This window comes from Sander lucioperca, chromosome 20, assembly GCF_008315115.2.
Source record: "Sander lucioperca isolate FBNREF2018 chromosome 20, SLUC_FBN_1.2, whole genome shotgun sequence".
NCBI lineage: Eukaryota > Metazoa > Chordata > Actinopteri > Perciformes > Percidae > Sander > Sander lucioperca.
Genome location: NC_050192.1, coordinates 10,194,245 through 10,221,303, shown reverse-complemented (window position 1 = coordinate 10,221,303; position 27,059 = coordinate 10,194,245). Strand labels below are relative to the sequence as shown.

The 27,059-nt window shown below is 40.7% G+C and overlaps 1 protein-coding gene across 5 annotated transcripts in view; it reads right to left on the bottom strand.

Annotated features, from left to right (window-relative positions):
* chchd3a (coiled-coil-helix-coiled-coil-helix domain containing 3a) overlaps positions 1–27,059 on the bottom strand; it is a 68,781-nt gene that overhangs the window by 10,186 nt on the left and 31,536 nt on the right. For 3 of the 5 annotated variants that reach the window (XM_035996042.1, XM_035996044.1, XM_035996046.1), the window contains 3 exons: positions 16,858–16,872; positions 15,830–15,913; positions 6,830–6,900 (listed from right to left, as the gene is read on the bottom strand). In XM_035996042.1, the coding sequence (XP_035851935.1) occupies positions 6,830–6,900; positions 15,830–15,913; positions 16,858–16,872 (170 nt within the window). The remainder of the gene's footprint in view (positions 1–6,829; positions 6,901–15,829; positions 15,914–16,857; positions 16,873–27,059) is intronic. The other 2 variants (XM_035996043.1, XM_035996045.1) reach the window with 1 other exon arrangement.

Sequence of the window (27,059 nt, the reverse complement as noted above, 5' to 3'; positions counted from 1 at the left end):
AGCCATTTAATTCATTCCATCATGATTAAAAAGAACCAAAAACAGGTAGAAGTCCGATTTGTTCAGATTTCACACATGTTGCCAGTATTTATCTCCCCCAATCTCTAACTAATGTTCTTTCACCCACACACACACATACTGTAGCTTCATCAACAGTATGGATTACCCTTGCCTGCCACCAGATTGAGTTCCCAATCACCACATTCTCTATTTATCATCATTTGGGTCCACTTAGGGGTTAATAAGGTTAAGGGGTGGATGCCGGTTCCCCCTTTAAAAGCCCTCATGTTCTCTCTAGTTAAGGCAGGCGTCAGTACCGAGGGGGGTAAATAAATACAAATGATCCAGTTAAGGAGAAAAATGACACACATTTCGCTCACGCTGCTTTTTAAAAGCAGACCTGAGTGACCCCCTGCAGTGAAATCCATCAGCATGGATAAGAGATTGAATGAGAGAGAGGGAGGGAGAGGGAGAGGGAGAGGGAGAGAGAGAGAGAGAGAGAGAGAGAGGGGAAAGGACAGAAAGAGAGAGAATCAAGAAAAGCATCAGGGATAAAACACTGCCAAATAATGGAGAGAGAGAGAGAGAGAGAGAGAGAGAGAGAGAGAGAGAGTATGAGTGAGCGAGGGAGGCAAAAGCAGACAATAACAAAGAGGGAGAGTGAGAGAGATTTAAATTAAAACACTGTAAGTGAGCAGTGAGGGAGACAAAGAAGGATGAGTGGATGAGAGGAAAAAGAAAGGGAGTGTATGTCCTTCCTGACCCCTCTTTTTACACTCGTACATGGGGATTGGTCTCTGGCCTCAAGCAGAAGAAGATGGACATGTATTGAAATACGCAGCTGAAAGATGTTTACCAATACCAAAAGACAACTTGAAATTAAAACAATCATCCATGCTACATGTACATGTTGTTCCATCATCCATGTCACTGTACTGTTTACAAAAAACAAAGAATACAGAAAAGCAATAAAAGCTTTGAGTGGGTTTCCCGAGCATTTCCAATGCAGCAAAGTGACTAAATCAGCCACTAAAAGGTGTGTATGTGCATCGGGTGTCTGTGTATGTGCCCACGCAGGTGCCTGGAATTGTGTGTGCTTTTTCTAGCCAACACACCGAAGCTCTTAAGGCCGAAAGAAGAGCTTTTAAAGCAGTTATTGACTTCTGTCTCCTCAGCTGACCACCATCTTGGCCCTGCACCCCAGTTGCCTAGATACAGAATTGCGGTTCACCCTCACCTGACAGAGGGTCAAAGCGCTGCTCAGTCTGTCCTGACTCGCTGACGACTACTTCAAAGAAAAACACCTCTGAAGTGCTTTGCAATAACTTTCCTGCAAAATTAATTCCTGTCATTTTTAGTAATTAAAAGTTCTGCTCGGCGCAATTAAACATAATAAATCATTACTTCATTAATTTTGGGACATCAGAATTATTCCTTTAAACAAACAGGAGCAATGCCAAGAAAATGGGAAGCCCCGACACCTTATTTACATTTTGTAGCAGCATGGTGGATTAAGCAGAGAACCTGCTGGATTTCCTCCAGCGTATTTATCCTCCTCAGTAATGTGAAAGATAAAACAAATGCACAACGCAATAGTCCTGCAATGCTTTGGTACAGGGCTATGTGTTGGATTGCATTAGGTTGCACGGGGTTTCCTGATTTTGTGTCCACAACCTTCATGACAAGAAGCAATGGTTTGTAGAAAATAAAGGAAATGTGGTCTTAAACTTAAACTCTTGGAAATAAACTTGACCAGTGTTTGTTTACTATAATTAATTAATAATTAAAATTAAGTATCAGAATTAAATTGACAATAGCACCTTTTTTTTTTTTTTTTTTTAAATGCTGCACTGAAAATTTAACAAGCAGCAACTCCATTACTAAAGAGAGTGCTGGTAATATTGGGCAATGCATTTATGTAGATAAGATAAGATGTTTAAGTTGTTGATTGAAAACTGTTTATGGTTATAAGGGAACGAGGCATCTACTTTCCCCCTACATGGTATGGAGAAGAAGACAGACAGGTGTGGTTTCTTGACTGATGCAGTACACAACACCGGTGTTATGAAGAAAAACAACGAGCCATTTACATTCAACAAGTTTTGCTCCACGCCTCCTCATTTCACCTTTGTGTGAGTGTGCGGAGAGACGAAGCGAGGATGGCGGCTGCTGTTATTGTCAACTGGATTAAATTAAAAAAAGATTTATTCAAAAGGGCTAAAAAATAAACAACCGACAAAAGGAGGGAGTGAGTGTGTAGCCTGAGGTAGGAGAGGAGTGACGGTAAAGTGACAGACCAAAATGAGATTTGATTCTCTATGGCCGACTGTATTGGGGGGGGGGCGAAAAATGCTTGGTTTACACACACACACACACACACACACACACACACACACACACACTCAGTCACAAACACAAAAGTGAGAAAATACACTGCCTTTTATGATCTTATCACAAATGTCACCATCAAGGCAGAAAGCTAAGAATCCAAGTTTTTGAGAACTAAGAAGAGAGATGGAGACATAAGAGGTGATAGTCTCAATCCTTTTTCAGTATTACACAGCCTTGTCAGACCCACCCATTCACCAATATAAGATGTCCCTGTCCCATCTCGCATCTGTAGGGACCCTGCACAAACAAAGTGACTAGCTTCAACAAAGAAGCCCAAAGCCCCACCAAAGGTTAGCACTGACAGGAGGTTTAGGACCACTACGCCACTGTTCTTTCATTCCACATTCCATCTTTGCACATAATCTCACATCTATCATTTTCCGCCATGCCTGTCTGCTTGCATTTCAAACTAAATCCCCATTGGGTCACTGCAGCCCGTCGAGACACTGCACACGCACACACACCAAAGCAGATATCCACGTGTATATTGTCGCTGTCGGACAGAAACCTTGTACCTCCATATTTCATCATTTTTATTTTTTTTTATACCCTTTACGTCTGTCTGTGGGTTTTACAAATATTTAACCAGTGATGAGATGATTTTTTCGGAGGTAAATAGCTCAATAAAATGTTTTCAAATTAGCCAACGGTTTAGGAAATACAAGTTTTTCGCCCAACAGCAACGATATGTGAGCTCACTCTTATTCATTCATCCTCACATACATAAGCACACACACATTTGCACTCTTACATACATGTGGTGCAGTAAAGGTCACACATTCCGTGCTGGACAGTGTGATAATACATCAGACTTGGATAAACAGCTAGTGGTGAAGGTGGCAGGATATAAATCAGGTGCAGGGAGAGATAGCCTCCTTTCCACAGGCAACTGGGAACTCTTATCTGCAGTCAGTGTCATGGGGAAAGTGAATAAAAGCTTTGGTTTTGTGTGTGTGTTTCTAATATACTGTATGATTACATTATTTGTTACATGTTGTGTATATTTACATATATGTGGAAGAGCTGTACACAAAATGTTTTATCTAGGTCTCTGAGACCAGGCTGACAACCTGCAGTTTATGATTCATGGCAACAATTTCAGACACTAGAGGGGCCGGTTTACAGTTTGTGCAGTATTTGTTCATACTCACTTCAGACAATATTGTTTATGTGTCCATTTTGTGGGGGAAAACAATAAAACTATAAAAAATGTTTGGATTGGGATGGCACTACGTTTTTGAAGCATCATGTAGAAATTAGATGGATTGTATTCTATGTATTATGTAATCATAATAATAAAAAATATAACTATAGCTGTGAGAAAGTGTGAAAGAATGCAGATACAATATGTGTATGTCTCTTCATAGATATATACAGTATAGTATAGTATAGTGTGTATGTGTGTGTATATATATATATATATATATATATATATATATATATATACTATACTGTATATATCTGTATCTGTATGTGTGTGTGTGTGTGTGTGTGTTGTGGATATAATGACGTCACAGTGATGCAGTAGCGTGCCGGTTGGGAGAGCTACACCATTCTCAGAAAACTCTGGCAGGAATACTGCAGGAGAACGGCAGGGAACAGCTGTACTGCTGACATAACAAACAACTACACCCACAATCTCATATCACACACACACACACACACACACACACACACACACACACACACACACACACACACACACACACACACACACACACACACACACACACACACACACACACACACACACACACACACACACACTATCCTTGAGTACCTACCTCTCACACTTTATTTATTTCAACATAGCCAAGGAAAATGACCACACTGTACCCGTGCGATAAATGGAACACATGCACCCTGGATACTTACTGAAGTCTATTTGTAAACTATATGGTTAACTTGTGTATATCGCATATGATAATAAAATCCACCCAAAAAAGGTACTGCTACTGATACAAGAGAGAGACATTCAAGAGAGTGACACGGGAGTGAAATTTTCATCTTAGTCATTCAGCTGAATTGTTTTTTTAATACCAAGAATGTCTAGTCCCGATCTAATCACTCGTTCTCCCGATCAAGTTTCAAATTAAGTAGTAGTAAGAGTAATCATTTCCCATGTTGACTATTACAGAGCATCAACCCTAAAGATCCTGCATAAGAACAGCTGCTGCATATAGCTATGATACATACTTTCCTTCCGAATACCATCCACTTTTGAGACCTGATTTTTCTGATCTAAACTGAACACAGTTGTGTCCTACAGAATTCCCACAAATTCCCAACTGATGACATCATATGATAAACACATACCACCCACAAGCACTAATTAAAACTCCCAAAAGCATATATACAGATGTTATAACCCTTGACAGGCAGTCTACTCTGGCCCCATACATCTTCTTCTCCGCTATAATAAACCGTAGCCTAATATCAGCCCTAAGACTAATCAATCCCTGGAGTACTATCACTCTCTTTACAGTGGCACTGACATAAGCTCAAGCGGGAAAATGAAGACATTCTAATAAAAAAGATGTCATCGCCTACACTTAATAACATCCTCACATTAACATATCAAATGGTAATTCTATCAAGTATGGATACGGCTCTGGCTTTTCTTTTCCTTTTCTTTTTATCTCTCGGGGACATTTTCAACTCTGAGAAAATCAAAAGCTTGTGTGAGACAAAACATATTTTCTGCTATTATTTAACAGAGGCCACAGATATAATCTTTTCTCTGTAGGGTCTTTGTCATAAGAGAGAGAGAGAGAGAGAGAGATAGGGAGAGAGAGCTTTGAGGAAACGCACACACATTATGTTCACAAAAGATATTCAACATGAGTGCATACAAAACTACACCATCACACATGAACTCACACACATAAACAAAGATGGGCCAAACACGCCCTGTTAAATCCAATTAACCCTCTGCTCTGATCCCCGCAATGCATTCCTGCCCCTGTCTTGTAACACCAGACCTTCCCGCCATTTCATTAGCACACACACACACACACACACACACACACACACACACACACACACACACACACACACGCGCAGATACTCCCCCCTCCTATACCTTTCCACAATTGTAATCCAGTCACAACCCTGCTAATGCACCTCCTATAATCCAATCAGCCAATCACTGCTCTTCATGCAAAGGCCTGTGTCACATGACTAACCGCACGTTAGCTTGCAGTTAGCACTGTCATTTGGCACTAATGTTATTCCAGTGTTTTTTTTCCTTTCTTTAATGCGATTTGGTGAAGTCTCAGCTCCAGCTTCCACGAGTCTAGCGCTAAAACCCCGGTGGACTAGGCTAATCAGTTTCCAGCTTTTCTGAGGGAGACAATGATCCCAGTGTTAGCGTTGGCTAATGACAAGCTAACACAATTAGCCTAGCCTCCCTGGAGGCTAGGCTAATTGTGTTAGCCAGGGGGCCAGTGTTAGCCAGGGGCCATTCTTGCCCCACCTCCTGCAGGCTCTTCATCCACTTCTCCTACATTACTATGGAGCCTAATGGCCCCCTATTAAGAAGACAGATGGAACACGGACGTGGAGGGATTCTGCATCTTCTTGAGTAACATATATGTGTTGGATAAGTGCTACATCCATGACAGCTTGGATGTTAAATATTGCCTCCTCTGTTAATAACTTCAATGAAGTAAACCTTCTTTTCACTGCAAGGTGTGCCTGTCACATGTAGAGCATACAGTAGCTTAGCATTATTAGAGTGAGGAGCATACATTAACTCATGGTGCTGTAATGCACTTTGGATCAAAATAAATGCCAAATATCTTATTAATAGTTCTAGGAGTTTCAATATAAGAGGGAAAAGGAGTCAAAACTATTTGAAAGCCATAGTCTTTTCTGCAGCACACAGGGGTTATCTTATACTTTGTGTCTTGATGTGGGAAATGCTACCCATGTTATAAAACTGCTACAAATTATTTGATAATCCTGTTTGATCCAAGTCTAGTTGAAGATAAAGTTTTACAGAATAAATTATATTCATTAACACTGAAAAATTAAAAGAGCACAAGAAAGTCAACTATTATCAACATGCGATCAGGTTTATCAGTAAACCAGATCATCAACATCAGCTAATGGGTTGGGTTAATGTGATGCTGAGTGAAAGTCATAGCTTAGAATGTGGTTAGCATAATTTTATAGTGTATTTACTGGTCTACATGGACTTCTAATCGTCAATGAATGCATCATTTTAGATAACACACATGAAGCCTACCCAAGATAATTAAATAAGTACCTACTATGCATGACAAAAAAGGCTTTTTTTGGGGGGAAAAATAAAAGAAGAAGAAAGCAACAACGAAAGTACTATTTTTGGAAGTAAATGTAAAGAATGGGTTAAACCTTAAACTGTCGGTGAGTGAAAGCCTTTGATCTACTTTGGATTGACAGTGTCTAAACTTACTTGAACTTGGCATTCACTTGGTCGGCAGCTTTATGGTAGTTCTCTGTTGTGACCTTGTAGAACTGAGCACTCTGCAGAGAGACAAAGAGAAAAATCAGTGAGTGAGATAAATGCATTGACATGTTATTGTAATCTTGTATACAAAAAAGTCCATCCAATTTATTCACATCTTTCCTGATTTCAGGTTGAAGCTATTTAGGCAAAAGGAAAAATTTCAGCAAAGTGATGCCTCGTAACTTCAGATCTGATATAGTCCTACTTACAGTGCAGCCGAGCCTGCATAGCCCTGCCTCATCTACCATCATCCAAACTCCACTTTATGCAGAGAAATATTAAGCGCATAGGTCTATTACCAGTTGGGCTTATTGTCCACAACATGGAAGCTAACTTTGTGATCCGTAATGTATATAGATTGGAAGTGGGGAGTATGTGCTTGGATGTACAGTATGAAGTCTGCAATGGTAAAAAATATTGGCATATAAAATATTGCACATTTTATTTTGTGTGTGTGTAAATGTGCACCACACGTTTGCCTCTCTGTGTGAAAGTGTGAATTATGGGTATTTGTGTGTGCGTTTGTGCTTATCCTCTCACAAATGGGCGCAGTAATAACAGGCAGCAATCGTGTAAGGTCAGAGGGTCGCTAGTGAACAATGTACAGCCCACCAGTCATAATCCCGCAGTGACCCATAGCAAATCAATCAATAGCAGGACCCCTCAACCTGAATTACCTCCTCAAACACGGCCATATAACATAGCTCCTACACCATTTATACTACTAGAGGAAGAACTGTTTTGTCAGCCCTAAGTCGCTGTTATGCACATTTATGATCAAATGGTGAGAGGTTGTAAAGTGCGATGGATGGCTTGATTGAGTCGTCTAAGGTTTGATCCAGGGGCAAAACAGGCAATGTCTACCAATGCCTTCCTCTTAAGTACTCCACTTTAATAAAAGTTATACTTACACTTATACCTTGATTTAAAAAAGTATAGTTTAAATATGCATAAACATATTGTCTTTCACATCAGACAGTGTAGAGGTTTTGTGCCATTACCTGTTGGGGTAATGTTGAGCTACCCAATCTACAGTCAATACTGTATGATGTAGTGCTGGGTTAAATATCTCTCAGACTGTATTAAGCCTAAATAGTAAGCAGACTTTTACAAGGTTCACAAAAATAATCATACATTCAGAAGAAAAAGGCTTTTGACTTAGTGCAGAGCAAGCTAGTCTTGCAAGTTGGTTCCGGAGAAGTATTAAACAAGCCTTTTCTGAGTCAACAATGGTATTTTAAAAATTTGTTCTATCCTATCTGTGCATTGTTAAAAGAGGACTAATTATCCTTGAGCCGCATATGCATTAGCCAAGGCCTGACAATAAATTTGTCGTGCAAAAAGCACTCAGAATCAGTGACCAGCTAACCCATCAACATTACATTCACTGGAAACCAGGCAATTAAATCATCTTGCATAAATTACAGATACTAGAAATGTGACAAATGTAAGCCTCTTTGTCCTATCTGCCCTGACGTAACCTTCTTGAAGGGAAGACATTCATCATAGTTCAGAAAAGATCAATAGGAATGAACTGTGCTGCTGAAAAGATCAATAGTCATGTGTTGTAGAGCTAACAGAAGATGGGACATGGCAACGCTGACAAGGTCTGATACAGATTTGAGTCCTCTTCCTTTGGATGGACACTGAGGGTTTGCAATGAAGTAATTTACTTTGTTCACATTCTGTGGAGTTACAGACATATTTTAAAACAAATTATATTTTTTGACATCAATTTTTAGACTGCTCTCTATAACAACACAAAAATATATTTTTAAATAGTAGATAGCATCTATTTTATATACTTCATAGATGTGTTGAATTGAAACAAAGAACTGCTTTATTCAGATCCTTTGCTATGACACATCAAAATTAATTAGATACATTTTGTTTCCTTTGATCACACTTGAGATGTCTGAAGTCCACGTGTGTCAAATTTAATTGATTGGAAATCATTTATGCCTATGCAGAGACCCATGTCCCAAGAGTAAAAAATGAAGTAATGAACTTCAAGAAACCCTCCTTACATGTTCAGGATGCATGTTCAGGGATGAATTTTCAGAAGACAAAAAAAGATCCTGCATGAAATGTATAAAACAACATAATGTAGAAAAAATAAAGGGGTCTGAATACTTTACCGACTCACTGCAGTTGTCCCTCAGGCAGACATTAGTTTGTACGTAAAACACAATAAAGAAGTATGCCCAAAGTTTAAGAGTTAACTTGTAAGCTTCTGTTGTATCTGTGCCCTCTTGGCCTTGAATCAAGTGGTTTTTAGTGTAGACAAAGAAGCTGTCAAGAGCTAAGGAACAAGATTTAAAAGAGAAGCTTATTCACAGATAAAAAGACTAAAAAGAGATTTTTGGGGCTGCTAAAGAGGCAAGAATAAGACTTCTCCTGGGTGCAGAGATTGAGCCATTGGAAGAGAAAGAGAGAGTCGTAAAGAGACGGATTGTCTAGAATACTAAGTATAAGGTAATAATACCTGCCTAAATGGCAGAGCTGCCACTAATCAGCACACTAATCCACCTAGGAGGACAAAAGGCCATGTGTGACAATGATTGCAGGACCACTTACAATACGCGTACACACACACACACACAAACAATGTGCGTTCACGCTGACACCTACATGCACAAATAACTAACACGCACAGCATGGGTACATGAGTAGACATGCTGCAACAAGCATCTACACATATCCTGTTGAGTAAATATAGACAATGACATGCACTCACAAAAACCCTCAATCACTACCTGAGAGATCAGAGAAGATGGTAATTTGTCTGATTACTGAGTGGTGTCAAATTGTGATTTCCTGCTGTTGCCCTAACTGATTTAGAGAATAGCCCTGACCTTTTGTTAGCCCAGAGAGGAGAGACTACGCTCAGTTTGCTTGAAAATATTTCTCCCTGGATCAATATAAAATATTTTTATGAGCTGCAAAACACAACCTTGTTTTAAGTCTCACAGAGATGTTTTTTAATTGCTGTCGAGCAATTCTTTGTCAAAGCCTGAACAGAATTGTGTAGCTACAGTACAAGAATCTTGTTCTGAAATCTCTGAGTGTTTCTGTTTATTTTCATCCTCTTTTCTCCATTTGCTTTCCAGTAGCTCATCTGGAGCCAAACTAAATGCTGGTGGGGGGTGTCACAGACAAATTAAGTCATTACTGCTAATGCACTGCAGCGATATGGAGAAGATAGAAGCTGCACCCCAACACAGGCTCCAGCTCAATTTAGAAAAAAAAGCCTCAAATTTTTAATGAATAAAACAAATAACTCCCTGTCCTGATGGCTTCTTTCTCTTATCTGCTGCTGAGCAGGAGGGCCGAAATGGGGAGAAACCCCGCCATGGCCAACATTACGGTTCTGCAGAGCTAGAGAGAAAATGAGACTTCTGCTGTGTGACTCTGCAACTAAGGAAAGAAAATAGGCTGGTAAACTTTTATTGTGTCTATTCTTCATGCACATTTTTAGTCTCAGGTAACTGTATCTGCCCACCATCACCTCTAAGCATGTGTTCAGGCAGAACACAAGGCGAATATTAAAGGTAGCAATTGGATACAAAGTCAAATGAAAGGCGTGATCAGATGCAAATTTGCCCAGGGCGGCACGACCTGAGACTCAAGACACACTCCCACAGACAAGGTCGGCCCATTGCTAGTTTAGCTTACAGCTAACGTCTGTGCAGTCGGTACATTGGATAGAGAATACACAAAAATGTCCGGCAGTCAATTTCGAAAACCAAACACATTGGGGTTTTAAGGGAGTTATGTGCCAGACTACAGGTATTTCTTAGCCAGGCTCAATCACTTCCTAGAGTCTCTGCTGGTTGCCTGGCAACCTCACAGATTTTGTTATCTTAGGACAAAGCTAGCCTAGCAGTTCCCCCGTTTCCAGTCTTTGCACTAAGCTAAGCGGCTGCTGGCTGTAGGTTCACATTTACCGTACAGACATAAGAGTGGTATCAATCTCTCATCTACAGTAACTAACAATCATACTATTCTTTAAGTTTATACAAGCAATTTCTTTCTTTAAATCACTTTTCTTGAGAACCACTAGATGTTCTATATAAATGAAAAAAACTGTGGCAATGCAAAGTTAGCTACTTTTATGGCTAAGTGAAATGTTTTATAGCCTCATTTTTAATTTAATGCTGTCCAATACATTACCATCCATAACTATGACCTAGTATCTTATTATTAGTTGAATCAACATCTGTTGCAAAGTTATAACAAAAACTTAGCCCTATAAGCAGATATTATTATTATATGGTCCTTGTCAAACCAGTGTCCTATGGACTATTATTTTGGCCTGTGGAGCTTTACTGCTGTAGGATTTCTTTTTTTACATAAACAAATGTACCGCCCTCTTGAGGTGAAATCACCATTCCTTGAAAAGACTTTCCGTTAAATCCCTGTGAATCCCATCATGCGGCTATAACAGCAAACAGTCTCCGACACAATAATTCAACAATGCAGCACACTGTCATGTCTTCACTCCGGATTACTGTGTCTCCAGTTATACAACTAGCAGAGCCAGAGAGACTACACTGATCGCTTCATGGTGAAAGAGAAATTCTAAAATGTCTTTACTACTACAATATAGCAACAATACAAGCAAGACACAACTGTTCTAATTTATTAATTGTTTACATTTTTAAGACACAACAAGCAACGTACTTAAAATATGAGCTCCAGTCCTCAGAGAGAGAGAGAGAGAGAGGGCAAAAGACTGAGAGGGAGAGGGATAGCGAAATGACAGACCAAGGAAGAGATTAAGATACCAAGTGAGAGACAGAGAGAATGTAGCTATTACTGTTTTTTTTAATGCTCTTTCCTCTGTATTTCTTCTTTTCACAGAGCTGTGGAACTTTGCTATGAGATGGCAATTGCTGCAGTGATTGTCCCCGGGAGAGCAGAAAAATCCAATTTCATCGATATACAAGGCGAAAAAGATAGAAAAAAGTGAAGAAAAATCCCTTCTGAAAAAAAAATTAAATTGAGGCATTGAGGGAAAAAACACCACTCAAAAAAAGAGAAGAAAAAAAAGAGATCTGAGAAAGGACAGATATAGAGAGACAGATGTGGCGAGGAGGGAGGGCTGAAAAGAGACATGGTTGAGAAAAAAAAAGAAAAAAAAACATGGGCAAGTTGATTGTTAAATATGAGATTGTTTTACAGCGGGGCAGGTATTGAGTGAAAATGTAATAAATATATAGATATTGTTTTCAGGGGCTATTTGGTAGCTGTGGCCCCAATGAGCAGCAGCAGCAGAGGCAGCAGGCTGAGCTGCCTCTGAACCTGGTGATGGCCTGTCACTGGAAGCCCCACTGATGAATGGCCATGTTGGATTGGAACAGACATGTAATATATATCAGACTTATTCTCTCTCTCTCTCTCTCTCTCTCTCTCTCTCTCTCTCTCTCTCTCTCTGTCTGCTAGTGTGCAAGATGCTCAGGGAATCCTGAGGTAAAACGAGGATCGAAGGGAGGGTGAAATGTGCAATGGGAGATAATATTAAGCGCGAGTATACTCCCAAGTGACATGACTACAGCCTTGTTCACCGCCCACCAATACACTATCACTTGAAACCGGTCTAAAATATGTGATTGATTCTGGGGCCACATATTTTTCCATAAATTCCTTTATGTAACTTTACTTACTTACTAGTATGTTTCTTCATGAGAGTTTAATATGCAGGCATGATTTATTCCAGGGGTGGCAGTAGCTCAGTCCGTAGGGACTTGGCTTAGAAACAGAAGGGTCGGCGGTTGAAGTCCTCGTACGGACCAAGTACGGAGCGTGGACTGGTAGCTTGAGAGGTGCCAGTTCACCTCCTGGGCACTGCCAAGGTGCCCTTGAGCAAGGCACTGAACCCCCAATTGCTCAGGGCACCTTTAATGGGCAGATTTAAACTGACAAAAGCAGAAAATTGTCACATTTGAGCAGGTGGAACCAGAGAAAGTTAGGTATTTTTTTCTTGTCCATACCTTACAGTCACAATTTGACCTGGATATGGATACTGTTTGTTTGTAGTCCAGCTGTTTATGTCTATTTTCATATATACTTGCCTGTATGTAAGCTATGATTGCTTATCTTTTTTTAGCTGTCTGTATTTGTATCTTCCAGTAGATTTGCTCTCTTGTACTGTAAGCGTATTGAGCTCCTTCATCTGGAGTGGACGCTATTAACCAAGCGGGAGTTTCAGTGAGTACACAGGAACAGAACATGCCAAAAATGGTGACTTTGTTTAGTATACTGCCGGGCTTCCGTTGGGTAAAGAGAACAGGGAGTGAGGACAGGCTGAGAGTGCCAAATGGGGCACTGTGACCAGAAAATGAAAAAGGAGTGCTATTAACACAGTCCAAACAAACTGCACCCCCTATGGAGTCCCAAGCCGCTTGCTGCACAGTAAGACAACATGCAATATGCCCACCATTGATCCTAAGTTACACACAGGATCACACACCATCACACAATATGCACACATCAAAACACACACATGGTCGCCACTTCTGTTGTGTTTCGTCTCCACAGGCCATGAATCCTAATAGAATTTGCAAATTGAAATGGTGGGGTTTGTGTGCAAATTTTAAGGACAAAGGGCTTTGGGAATATAATTAATTTATCATTTAATTGCTGTGCATGAATCAATAAATAAAGCAGTGTGCACACTGTTCAATTTCACAGACCCCTTCTACATCATTCCCTGTTTCTTTTTTTTACCAATCAGTGATGGGTTGTACTATTCTTTCAACCTTTTCTTTTACTTTGGTCTTTTTCTTTCCCTACTCACTCACAAATGTCACACTTTATTATATCATACCTTCTCAGGTAGAATCTCTTTAATTCTAATTTGTCTCCAGCTATCCATCTTTTTCTCTCATCTTTTCTTGTGTTTATTCTCTGGTTCCTCTTTTTCCATTAGCTTCTTAATACATTATCTCTTTCGTGTCTCTCTCTAAATCTTCTGTCTCTCTCTCTCTGAGGTGTGAAGGTAATTTGTTGACACTTTGATCTAAGGAATATTGACCATTGGCCAATATGGCTGATGGATGGTCAGTGCCTGAAGTCGATAATGCCTGTGTTAGTTGGGACTCGTCGCTTCTACCATAAGCACTCACAAATACTATAAACTACAAATACTACAAACACTGTCCAAAGATGTAATAATGCAACACAAGCTGAGGAACCGAAAGAGAGAAGATTAGCTATACTGCTGGACCTCTGAGGTTCATGTGAAACAAGAGAGCATGCCTACATCTTATATTATTTCAACATCTTGAGTTCTTTTGCCAAGCCATCAACCGGTTAATGGAAGTCAGTAAAAAAAGGTACAGTTGTTGTCTTTGCAAATGATCAATCAATTAATTCACACCTTCACTTGAGGTCAAGCTCCTCTTCGCTACCCAAGCAGAATTGTACAGACCAATGCCCTTCCACAAGTCCACTACCACTCAATACCCACTGGCTTGCCTGAAGAATTCATCCTCAGTGAAGGATGGAACATTTAAGAGCTTTATTGACCCAAAGGGAGAACTGTCTTGTGCAACAACAAAAAAAAATTAAACAAACAAATTATTATAATTGTGCTGCTTGTTAAAAAGATAAGAACAACTAGTACAAAAAAGTATATTTAAATCAATGTGTGTAATTGTGTGTGCACATGCACAACACAAGACACCATCTTTTCACCAAGAAATCACATGTGAACCATTTGGATAAAGACAAAATCATTTTTACATTGAGGTATGAGTATGTGATATGTTGCCATCCTTCCTTGTATTCATGTGAGCTTCTGAGAACAAGAATATGTGAGTGCCTGCCTCTTCCTCAGTGAATATCTGGCTTCACAATGGTGTGAAACTTCAATTTTGTTTACACTATAGAGAGCATTTGACTTTTTGCTCCCTCCAAAGGGGAGAAAACTCCTTCCCAGCATGAAGGCATCATTTTAAGCACATTAAACTGGGAATTGTATCCTTCTTAAGAAACACTTATGATTTGAAAGCAGCTTGAGGGCATCCTTTTTTAAACACACTTTAACAGGGCATTTGACCCTGGTTGCCTGCCTTGCAGGCATCTCTATCTGGGACCAGCATGGAGCTGCCATTTGAAGTGGGCTAAGCACGACAGCTGACCCTTGTCCCCCTCCATAGGACACTGGTTTGACAAGGACCATCAGGGTAGTGTCATTTTCAGGGACAGAAGGACACACACAGGAAAGAATTATATGTAACCTTTTATCCTTCAGGTGGAGGGATGGAGGGTGGAAATTAAAAGAAAAAAAGAGCACCAGAGAGCAGAAAAAGCAGCAGAGAGACAATTATGGAGAGGCAAAGAACACGAAAGAGACAGTGATGCACACCACACTGGGGAAAGCATGCAGAGTTTAAGTTGAGGGACGATAACAGAAACAGTGGGGCAGAGGGATGAAGAAAAAGAATAAATGTGAGATGTACTTTGGCTGATCCCAGTGGTGACCAAGCCCACTGTGTATGCTGGCTGAATTGTGTGCATTAATCTGTGTACACTGTGTACACTGGTGTGCGTGTTTCTCTGTGCACTGCTGCGTGTCGATGAGTGCATTACACATTAATAGAGGTATGTTATGAAACCCTAGGCAAAAACTAGAGATGCAGTGATGTATGTTCTTAAAAATAGCAATGATGTAATCTTGCTTGGTGTCTGCATAATGCAGCATTTAGTTTTTACCTTGTTGTAAAATGGAAAGTTATCTTTTGCTTCACCTTAGGAAACTGTATCCTCCACCTTGGGCTATTCTAGTTAGTCGTGCTTTGGTTTGGTTTGTTCTATTATGTATCTTTTATATCATTCTTGTAGTTATGTGGAGAGCAAAACTCTATTACGGTAAAATATTATCGTAAGATAATTCAGAGTACATATAAAGGCATTTTCAGTATGGTGCAAACTGTTTCTTACCCTCTCCTCGAGCCGGGCCACCTGCTCTCTGTAGAAAGCATCCTGCTTGTTTAGGTCTGCTTCTCTGGCCCCCAGCTGCTTGGCCTAAACACACAAATAAACACACATACACGTATACGCACACACAAGAAGAAAAAACATTACTTATGTGCTCAGTGGAGCACTGCCAATTTTATATAGATGAGGTTTGCATGTATGGGAATATGTGCACATGTTGCTTAATGTGTAGAAAATACACCTGTGTGTCCACATGTGTGTGAGACTGATGATGCCTTGGCATGTATTGTATGTGCTTCTTTGTCCTCGTGTTCAATCTTCAGCCAAACCACTTTCAGGCCAAGAGGATAACATCAGTTCTCAGTGCGAATGAGCGCCATGGTCTGGCGTATATATCTACCCAGCACTACCAATCTCCACTGTCCTCCCCTCTACTGTGACCTTCACTAAACGTACGGCTGACTCTCTGGGTGATATACAAAACAGATAATACCTGGATGTATCAGCTCCAAGAGAGGAAAAAGCAGGCCTTCACATTGGGATAGAGTGCCAGGGACTTAAATCTATATAGAAATTTTAATTTGACTAATTATGATTAGTTTAATGTTCTTAGCAGACACATGTCTAATTGTGAAATTTCTTCTCATCATTTACTTGTCAATGCCTAAAAAAAAAAAAAAAAGAGTGTAAAAAGTATATAAAAAAGAAGAGGGGGCGAGGCTTTAAACAAGACACAGAGCTGTGTTATTTAAAGTAACAGCGAACTTTGGGACCCAACCAAAAAGCATATTGTATAACTGCTCCCTACTGCTAATAAGATCAGAAAATAAGTTGACATCGGCATCTCACCTATAATTCCACAAAGCATTTGGAGTAATAAAGCTGTATAAAAAGGGATCCTCAAAATATGGAGCAGCTGAAATACTGTACCTGCAGAAAAATGTACAATGTCAAAGAAGCTGAAAGGAAAAAAGAAATCCTTCGACTCTATCATGCAGAAACACTGAGAGAACTGTGGAGTCTAGACTTACCCTCTGTCCAATCTCCTGAATAAGGGAAGCATTGAAACAAAACAAGAAAGGGTAGAAGAGAAAGTGTGTAAAGAGGCACTGATTCATCCATAAACTTCTTCAAAGTGACATTTGGAAAGGTTTAGTATTCAGAGGCTAGGGGTGACTGGCTGCCACACTGATCTGCTTGAATACTCACACTTCATTCTCTCAATAACCTCTCATATTGGCACACACACACACACACACACACACACACACACACACACACACACACACACACACACACACACACACACACACACAATACATGCATGATATATGACCATAAACTATGTTTTTATGTACATACATGTTACATGCTTTCAAACTCTAAGACACACTGAACAAACGGACCATACTGCAGAGGACTGTCCTATGGAATACAGCCACGCAGAGAAGCTTTGAAGCCTTTGCTTTAAGCACTATGGGATGTTGAAGGAGACAGAGTATGAAGAAAATACAACGTACCGAGGAAAAAAAAATTGCATTACCCCATCCAATCTTTACTACACTGATAACCATCTGTGTTTGGCGACTCAGTGCACTGCAGGCGGAGCTGCATGCTCTATGCATTGTGATGTGGAGTGGTGAGGAGTGTCACCGAGGGGCTGTGCTCACATGAGATGAGTGGGGGAAGTTTCAAAGTCAAGGGGATGCTCCAAGCTTTCCCATTACACGCAAGACAGAAACCTACCAACACAGACAAACACCTGGGCGGTGCGCGCGCACACACACACACACACACACACACACACACACACACACACACACACACACACACACACACACACACACACACAGTGCCATTATGTCATCTCCAGATTCAGATATAGTAATAAAAACAAAATAACACTCCACAGCATCACTTTATCACATTTCTGACATGCCACCATGAGCTAGTTGCTCCTGTCTCTGCTGTCCTCGGCACAAGCTAACACCAACCAGCCTTATTGTTGCGGTGAGACTATTGTCTCCACTGTGTCCCCTTACATGTCTGAAATGCTGTTGCGTGCCCACTGTGATACAAAAGCTAAAGCTGTCTGCATTTCATGATGGAATCAAGGTAAACTTAAACCTAAATGATAGCATGAGTGAACATACCCTGAAGTACACCCTTAAAGGAACACGCCGACTTATTGGGAATTTAGCTTATTCACCGTAACCCCCAGAGTTAGAAGTCAATACATACCCTTCTCTTTAACCCCCGTGCGTGTTGTAAGGCTGTCTGACGGTTCCAGCGGCATCAGGCCAGCACATAACATGCAGGTGAATGGTTCAGGTAATCCTACTGCTCCGAATAAGTGACAAAATAACGCCTAACATGTTCCTATTTACATGTTGTGATTTGTATAGTCACAGCGTGTACAAAAAACAACGTAACATGAGACACAGCCATCTTCTAACCGTAAACAAACCGGGAACTATATTCTCAGGTGGAAGAATATAGTACTTGGGCGGAATGATTTGCTTTGCAGCAAGCCTGTCTGAGAATATAGTTCCCGGTTTGTTTACGGTTAGAATATGGCTGTGTCTCATGTTATGTTGTTTTTTGTACACGGTGTGACTCTACAAATCACAACATGTAAATAGGAACATGTTGCCGTTATTTTGTCACTTTATTCGGAGCAGTAGGATTACTGGAACCATTCACCTGCATGTTCTGTGGTAGGCTAAGCTACCGGTGGAGCTGTCAGACAGCGTTACAGCACGCACGGAGATGAGAAGGGTATGTATGGACTTATCTAACTCTGGGGGTTACGGTGAATAAGCTAAATTCCCAATAAATCGGCGTGTTCCTTTAAAAGTATGCTGTAAGTACACTAGAAGTAGCACTATCATGACCTTGAAATGTGTTACCGATGCGTTATCGAGGTGCCAAAAAAACTGTCTTCCACTAACAGCTCAATTTAAGAGGAAGAGGAGAGGGATGATGGGATGGAGGCAAACACATAGGAGAGGATTGGTAGGGGGTTGTGTACTGTCACAAGTGTGTCCAAACTCAATGTTACGCTGATAGGTGGCGACTAAAGAAAGAGAGAGACAAAAGATGCACACAGACGACAGGACACAGTGGCTCAGACACTGATCTGAAACGCACACATCAGCACATACACATACCAGCCGGAGCAGCTGTACCCACAGAAAGCGGGTGGAGAGATAAATGTGTGCTGAAGGCGAGACTAAAGGGGTCATTAAAAGAGGAGAGGTTGTGGCAGAAATGTGTGCCCAGGGATTTTCTTTTTTTTTGTTCACTTTTGTGTGTGTCTATGTGTAAGTCTATGCATACATGCAGTCGTGCATGTGTTCAATTTCCATGCGAGCAGGTTGGCCCTCCTCTTTGACGACACACACAGGCCCAGACACACACACACACACTGTGTCAGGATTACTTCCAACTGATTAACCCCATTCAGCAGACTTTAAAGATAATCTAATCATACTAAAGGCCAAACAATGGGACAGACTTCACCACTGCCCATGCACCTTTTATTCCCCTAATGAAGAGGCGGTCATGGGTGGAGGAGCCGGCGTAACTCTCAATAAACTTGAGAGTGGAAAGAACGCAGAGATAAGAGACAAAGAAAGGAAGAGGGCAACAAAACGTGATTTATCATTGGAGGTGTCAAGAATGAAGAACTGGCTGTTAGATGGGACATCTAGATGGGACACCAGTGCATCTCCTTAACTTTACAGAAAAGTTAAAGAGAGAAAAGGATCACAAAGTGCAGAAAGGAAGGTACATGTTAAGTGGAAGAAACAAGAAAAAAGGGGGCACCTGAAGCTCTTGCAACTTTCCAGATTTGAAATCTCGACTTTTCCAAGTCAATGATCACTCCAGACATGATGAAACACAGTTTTCCTAATTTTCGGAGTAATTTCAAAACTCTGCATGTCCTGAGGATGATAATTTATTTATTTACTAATTCTAATGACTAAGTTTAATTTTCCTGTGCAGCAACTCATTACTCTGGCACAGCCAGTATAGTCCATACACTGCTGTTTGTAGCCTAGAAAACCACACTACTTTACATTGCCCCTCCTGTATCCATCTCCCTCTGGTCTCTTATCAAATACAGTAGCACAATGGCTGGGGGTGACAGGCGGTTTAGAGTGAGACTGTGGTGGTCAGATTAAATGGATCGTTTAGGCGAGGAGAACGCCTCTGTGAATATCAATTAGCCAGCCGTAGAATAATTAAGGACAGCCATGTTTTTTAATTAGCTGACTGCCGCAGTTTGAGCTGGGAGCGAGGGCGGATGAGTAGAGGAGGAGGACAAGAGGGGAGGAGAACAGGAGAGGAGGATGGAAGTGGGATGAAAACAGGTGGATTTTGCTGCGTCAGGCCCCCCTCCCCCACCACCTCCTGTTTTCTCACTGATTTGCTCACATACACTATTGTCTTTCACATATGCTTTTTTGTTTTAAGTGTTCTCTCCGTTCATTTTTTCTTTTAAAGCATTCCAAGGGACTGAAATAAAAATAACTCCGTGCCTGCAGCGATCAGAAGGCTTAGGGCAACTGCATGTGTGAGTATGTACTTTTACTGTGTGTGGCTACGTATAAGAGTCCCTGTTATTATAAAGACCTTTATATATTAACGATCAAGTGACAAAGCCCTCTAGCAGCCATAAGAATTATGACGGGAGCAAAGGAGGAAGTCAGGTAACATTGTTATAGAGCGACAAAGTCCACGTATAGGACGAGGTCATGGTGGACGGACAGGTCACACGGGTTTCACATTTCTAGCCGACAGTCACTGTCAGATTCTTTTAACTAGAGGTGCAACGATGAATCGATTAATCGATTAGTTGTCAACTATGAAATTAATCGCCAACTATTTTGATAATCGATTAATCGTTTGAGTCATTTTTTTATTAAAAAAAATAAGATTTCTCTGATTCCAGCTTGTTAAATGTGAATATCTTCTAGTTTCTTCTCTCCTTTGTGACAGTAAACTGAATATATTTGAGTTTTGGACAAAACAAGACATTTGAGGATGTCTTCTTAGGCTTTGGGAAACACTGATCCACATTTTTCACCATGTTTTGACATTTTTATAGATCAAACAACTAATCGATTAATCGAGAAAATAATCGACAGATTAATCGACTATGAAAATAATCGTTAGTTGCAGCCCTACTTTTAACCATGGCCATAATTGTTGTTGCCTGTAACCATGACGACAAAGGTCCCCTAAGGCCCTAATCTTAACGAAGTGGTCATTTTAACCCAAACCATGATCTTTTCCTAACCAAGTCGATATAGTGCCTTAACCTAACCAAACCATAAATTTCATTTTTTTTTTTTTTTCAATTTTATGTAAGGCATGGACAAATAATGTTGATGCCAGATTAAAAAAATCATATTATGCAATATGCAATTTTTGAGGACTGGCATTTTGTCATTTAATTTGGAGGCCTTGTTGTGTTACAATTAGAAATTGATCCAACTTTTACAGTATAAAATAAAACCAGCACACATCAGCTGTCATGTTCAGTGTAAAGACTTAAGTGGTTTTCTGCCTTTTTGACTTGTGTCCTCCTAACATGTCTACAGTATACCCACTCGTCATACATTTACCATGTCTATTAGTTGTAAGCAGTATAATGAAAGTAATTCTCCCTTAAATTGTTCCTTTTGAATAGCTTTTGGAGGCCTGAAAGGGTAACACTATCCAGTATTTTACAAGAAAAGGTATATGACTGTATTAGAGACAAGCTTGAAAAAATGGACATCATGTGTGAAATAAATAAATGTTTTTGATTATCTCCTACACCATTAATTATCCTGTTACAACATATACATTACAACACCTTTGGGGAGTCCTGGCCCCCAGGTGAAGAACCATCGACTTAAACAAGTGATACATCTTATGATAAAATTCAATTTAGTTCAAAGTTTACAAAACCAATTGGCGACAGCATACATTTAGGCTTGGCACCACAATGTTTAATAAAAAAAAAGGCAATTTCTTCTTACAAGAAAAAAAAACACAATCCAATAATCGCTATTAGCAATTCTGTACATATTACATTTTTCATTTCACACTTCAATGATGGAGACCTCTGCATTGTAACAATGAGGTGATTCACTGTTACACTGTACGTCCGCCACATGATTATAAATCACGCTAGATGAAAATAATCTTGCAAGATGCCATGATCGATAGAGCACAAATCAAATCACTTCACATTAACTAACAGCACCTCATCCATAACCTTGGTCTCTTTTGTCTTCCCCCTGCCACCATCAGCTGAGCCCTGATTCACCCCTGTCACGACTAGCATCATAATCAATGCTCCCTCACACCATCCGAGTGAGTGCTGCAGCACGGTCGGTCAGAGCTGCTCACCAGGGCCCATCTATCACAGAGCTGTGCGACAGGGCCCTGTGACAAACTAATACTGAAGCAGCGGGCCTCGGGTCCTGTGTGCTTCGACAAGCAGGGAGGGGGTCAAGGGGCAGCACAATGTGACCGTGCTCTGGTGTTAATTGGCACGGCGGAGGTGTAGGTGGCATGTGGGAGGTTAGAGATGGATAGAGGGAAGGGAGGGGAAGTTCATGGACTAGAGAAGATGAAAGAGAGGGAGAGACGGGTCAAATTGTGGATGGAATATGGATGACAAGATAGTTGGAAGGAGAACCAGGTTTTTTGACAGCTGTTGCGAGAACTGTCATATCAAGGAGATAGGAGAATATTTTAAAAGACGGGTTTGACAAAAAACACAGTTTCTTACTTTTTGCAGCCAAAAACGAATCCATACAAAGCGCGCGCACGCACACACACACACACACACACACACACACACACACACACACACACACACACACACACACACACACACACACACACACACACACACACACATATATCTTGGCACATCCTGTAACTGCCTCTAAAACCATTGCAACTCTATCTTTAAAAGCTATCACTGGCAGATCAAATCTAAGTGATGGAGTGTAAAATGATATCACCTAACACAGACCTTACTGGCGGTTTTACACATTACCCTTAGAGTCACTAATAAAACATAAGTCCTGGTAGCAGTAGCTGTAAAACTTCATTGGAAACCAGTCACTTTGGCTGGTTAATTAGCATGTGGTTTTACCGAGCTGCAATAACACTTAGGTTCAAGGCTAGCTATTAGTCTCCATAGGAGGTGGTAGGGTTATGGGCGATATAATCGTGTCAGATAAAGTGTGGTCAGTTAATGGGCTTAACCTTGACTGATAACACTAAAGGACAAACACACTGTCAAACACTTCTTTAATACTGATGGCTGAGAAACATGTAACTTTTTATTACTAACAATCCTGCTACAGGGTTCAGTGTACATTTTTCTCAGGCCGCTGAATCAAGTTTACCTTGTATCTAGTGAATGTTATCAAAAGTGCTGTATTCAAAATAAATCGAAATTAATTGCACAATTATCAGAAAGTAATACTTGATATGCGAAAGACATGCTATCATATATTGAGCTTAAGTGGGCCATCACTTAAAAATGAGCCTTTACTTAACCAACTGCCTACCGTCATAGCTGTTCCGTTTGGTTTAATTCAACTGAACCGATTGAACCGATTCAATTTGATTCATTTCAACAGTAAGTGTGATGACATTTGAATGCAGTTGCATATCAAATTAGCTGAGATTGAGAGTGCATAAAGACAGTGCCCTGTGTCCTGTTTTGTAAAGGCCGGACGTGCTTTAAACAAACTAGTTCGTACAACTTGTGGTCTAAACATGGCAAGTGATGATTAAAGTGTTATTAGCTATTCACAAAAACTGACTGCAGTAGTATAATAATAGAATAATAAAAAAGACAGCTTGAGAGAAGAATCCTGACTACTTTTTCAACTCCACACAACTGTTCAATCTCAGCATAAAGACAAGCTTGTCGGAATACCATTTTCAAAAAGTCACAAAATCTGTCGGAAAGGTAGAGTAAGCTTGAAGTAAGAAAGCAACATAGACCAACAACAAGCCATCATATGATACCTGATTTATCTTCTTATCATGACAACCATTTTAAAATGTAATAATGTTTAAGTGTCAAAGGCTTTCTTTCCTTCTAATTCTAGTACCAATTCTTATATGTGATGAATGAAGTTCAGTTGCTGTGTTGACTCTCTGATGGTACGACCAACAAAGAAAAGAAATAAACCCCATAAGGTCAGTTGAGTTGGCTATTGTTATAACAGTCCACTATACAGAGCAACAGGAAACATGGGGACAAAGATTGTTTTTGAATCAGTTACATACGTCTAAGACCGCTGGACTACAAGGACGCCCCGAAACAAACTTGACAGCATGGCCACCCTTTCACAACATAATAATGCAGCATCCTGGGCCCCGCTTCACAGGGATTTATGTCAGTGGAGCTGGGAATAGTCAAAATAAAGTCAAAAGGAGCAGTGATTAATCATTGGGAACAAGCTGACTGTGCTAAGAAGCTCTGACTGAAGCAATTACCTTCTGACCATTATGCTGTAAATATGTGTCTATTTTTTTATGCACATATTGTTTAGACACTTGCTTTTGCTGTGGAACCAGTGTTTATGCCAGCACAGCAGCAGTGTCCAGATGCTGCTTACCAGGTGTCTGTTGGCATGCAGTATGTAGCAAAGTGGCTGATCATCAAAACAATAAATAAGTTACCCGTCAGTTCAGGTTACTCATGTTTATGAGTATAAATGTTTGCATCTGATTCTAGCATGGTTAAAAAAAACATGTAAAATCCTGTTTTCACAAACCCTGTACAAGAACATATAATGGTACATTATTACTCCTATATATGTTTGCAAACTTTAGTAACTTGACTTGATCTTGGACAAACAAATGACCTGGTAGAAAAAGACATCAAAACCACAGGCTGCAGACAGAATAACTCTCACGGGGGATCTCTTAGTACAGTGAGTAATGACGCAATGACCTGGTGGGTCAAAGGGCTGACCTACCCAGGACAGGGACCGAGGGGCCAAGACAGGGACCAAAGGCCAAGAGGTGTAGGTGGTGAGTGTGGGTGTCTCAATGTTTGTGCGTGTATCCTAACTACTGGCTGATTAAGGACACATTAAAATGAAGTGTCCTTGTGGAGTCTGTAGCTCATTGACTGTGAACAGGGGTCAACAGAAGGCTTGATGTGAACCAGCTGGCCTTAATGATACTGAGACAGGGGTGTCAACCCACTCACACATTAATATCTCCTTTGCACTTCTCCCATATGTGGAGCTGTTTAGAGAATATACTAATTTATTTTCAGGAAGGATATAAACAGCGAGGTTCATAGTAATAATAAGATAATTATAAGCTTATAAAAGATAAGTAGTAACATGCTTCCTTTAAGATGTTCTCAAGAATGAAAAGCAGGGAATATCATAGGAAAAGCTTGAAAAGAAAAATCGTCCAGTGAAAACGAATGGGACAAGTGAGCCTACAAAAGGTTGAAATCCTGGTAGAAACATGAAAAATGACTTTCCTTTCTACTACCAGACACTTCAAGCCCCTCGGCCTGTGTTGGAAACACCACCTCCACCGCTCCACTGCCAGCACCTTCGCTGAGGGACGGCAACAACATCTGCTGGCTCAGAGATTGATTAATTGGCTGATCGGGCGCCCGCGGTGTAAACTGATTGATTGATCATCTTGTGGTTGGAACTGCCTTTATCTAGAGCCCTGGGGAGCGAACCTCTGGAGGTCCCCAGTCATCTGTCATGTCCAACACACAGGAGAAGAAGGAGGAGAGATGAAGAGCTGTGGGTTCATTACCGAGACATGGGGGGCATGTATGAAGGAAGTCTCAGCCAAGATGGGAACAGGGGGCATGCCGAGAGAACAATGGGGACAAAGGGGCTGAGCATGAAAGGAAGGGAGTAGATACTCTGGTGCTTGTAGAGAGGAAGCTAGATACAGACATACATGAAGGCAGAAAGAAAAAAGGAGTGTGGCCAAGCTAACAACAACATCAGAGGGACAATCTTGTCCATAATGAGAAGAAGCACTTTATTAATCCCTTATTGGGATTAACACACAGACACACACACACACACACACACACACAGACACACAGACACACACAGACACACACACACACACGTCAGAGTGAAAGGGTTGCCAAGGAGTTGGGGGTTCAATGACTTGCTTAAGGGCACCAAACAAGAGAGCTAGACTGTCATGATTAATTGTCTCATTTAGTTAAAGGAAGGTATTAGTACTACTAACTATGGTTATTTGGAGCTTCTTTTTCAGGATCCAGGTTTTGTATGGACATAAAACCTCCACTCACTTATAATTCCTGACCACAACTCTGTTTAACATCTGAGCAGTGAGAGTAATGGGATATTGGGAGAAGGTGGTGGCGAGAATGCTAGTACGCATTCATTCAGACACATAAACCTATGGCAGGAAATTCCTTTACTTGACAGCAGAGGACACAGTGGAAAAACCTGAGAGTAGAGAGGGGCATATTGTCTTTGGACAACAGATGTCCCTAGGGAGCAAAGTGAATGAGAGAGAGTTGGTTGAAGAGAGAAAAGACATGGAACAACCTAGAGCAGAAAGAAGGTGAGAGGAATGTGGAAGGAAAGACATAAGGGGAAGACATGCAGGTGGGAGAAAGACAGCCCGAGGATATGTTGCTGACATTGGACTTTGTGGATAACTCAAGCTGCATGTGCCTGACCCGTCAGTCATGTACCTGCAGCATGTGAAGCCTTACTTGGATTTATCTGCATGATAAAATCCATCCAAGTGTATATGTAAGTGACTGAATCCTTGTTTGATTATGGCTGTGGGCATACTGTACATATCTCAGTGCACATGCTGTGTATCAATGCATATTCATTCCACCCAGCAGCAGGTGGTCTTCCCAGGCCTGATGAAGCCGGGAGGGGGCCACAGTCCACCTTCAGCTTCTGTCCATCAAGCCCATGTCAGCAGATTCAGGGTCACCTCTAATCTGCTAACCTCTTTATCTGAATATATGCCTTTTCCTCTTACCTTAACGACTTTAAAAGGGATGCACAGAAAAGAGCCATTTTGATGTTATTTTCTTCTCTTAAATCACAGGTTAGCCTGTTAATTTATTATTGACTTGTAAGTATGATCCTTTACACCTACACGTCAAATCACATTAATGAGTAAATAAATATTCTTATTTCACCAAAATAATTCCTGCATGCAG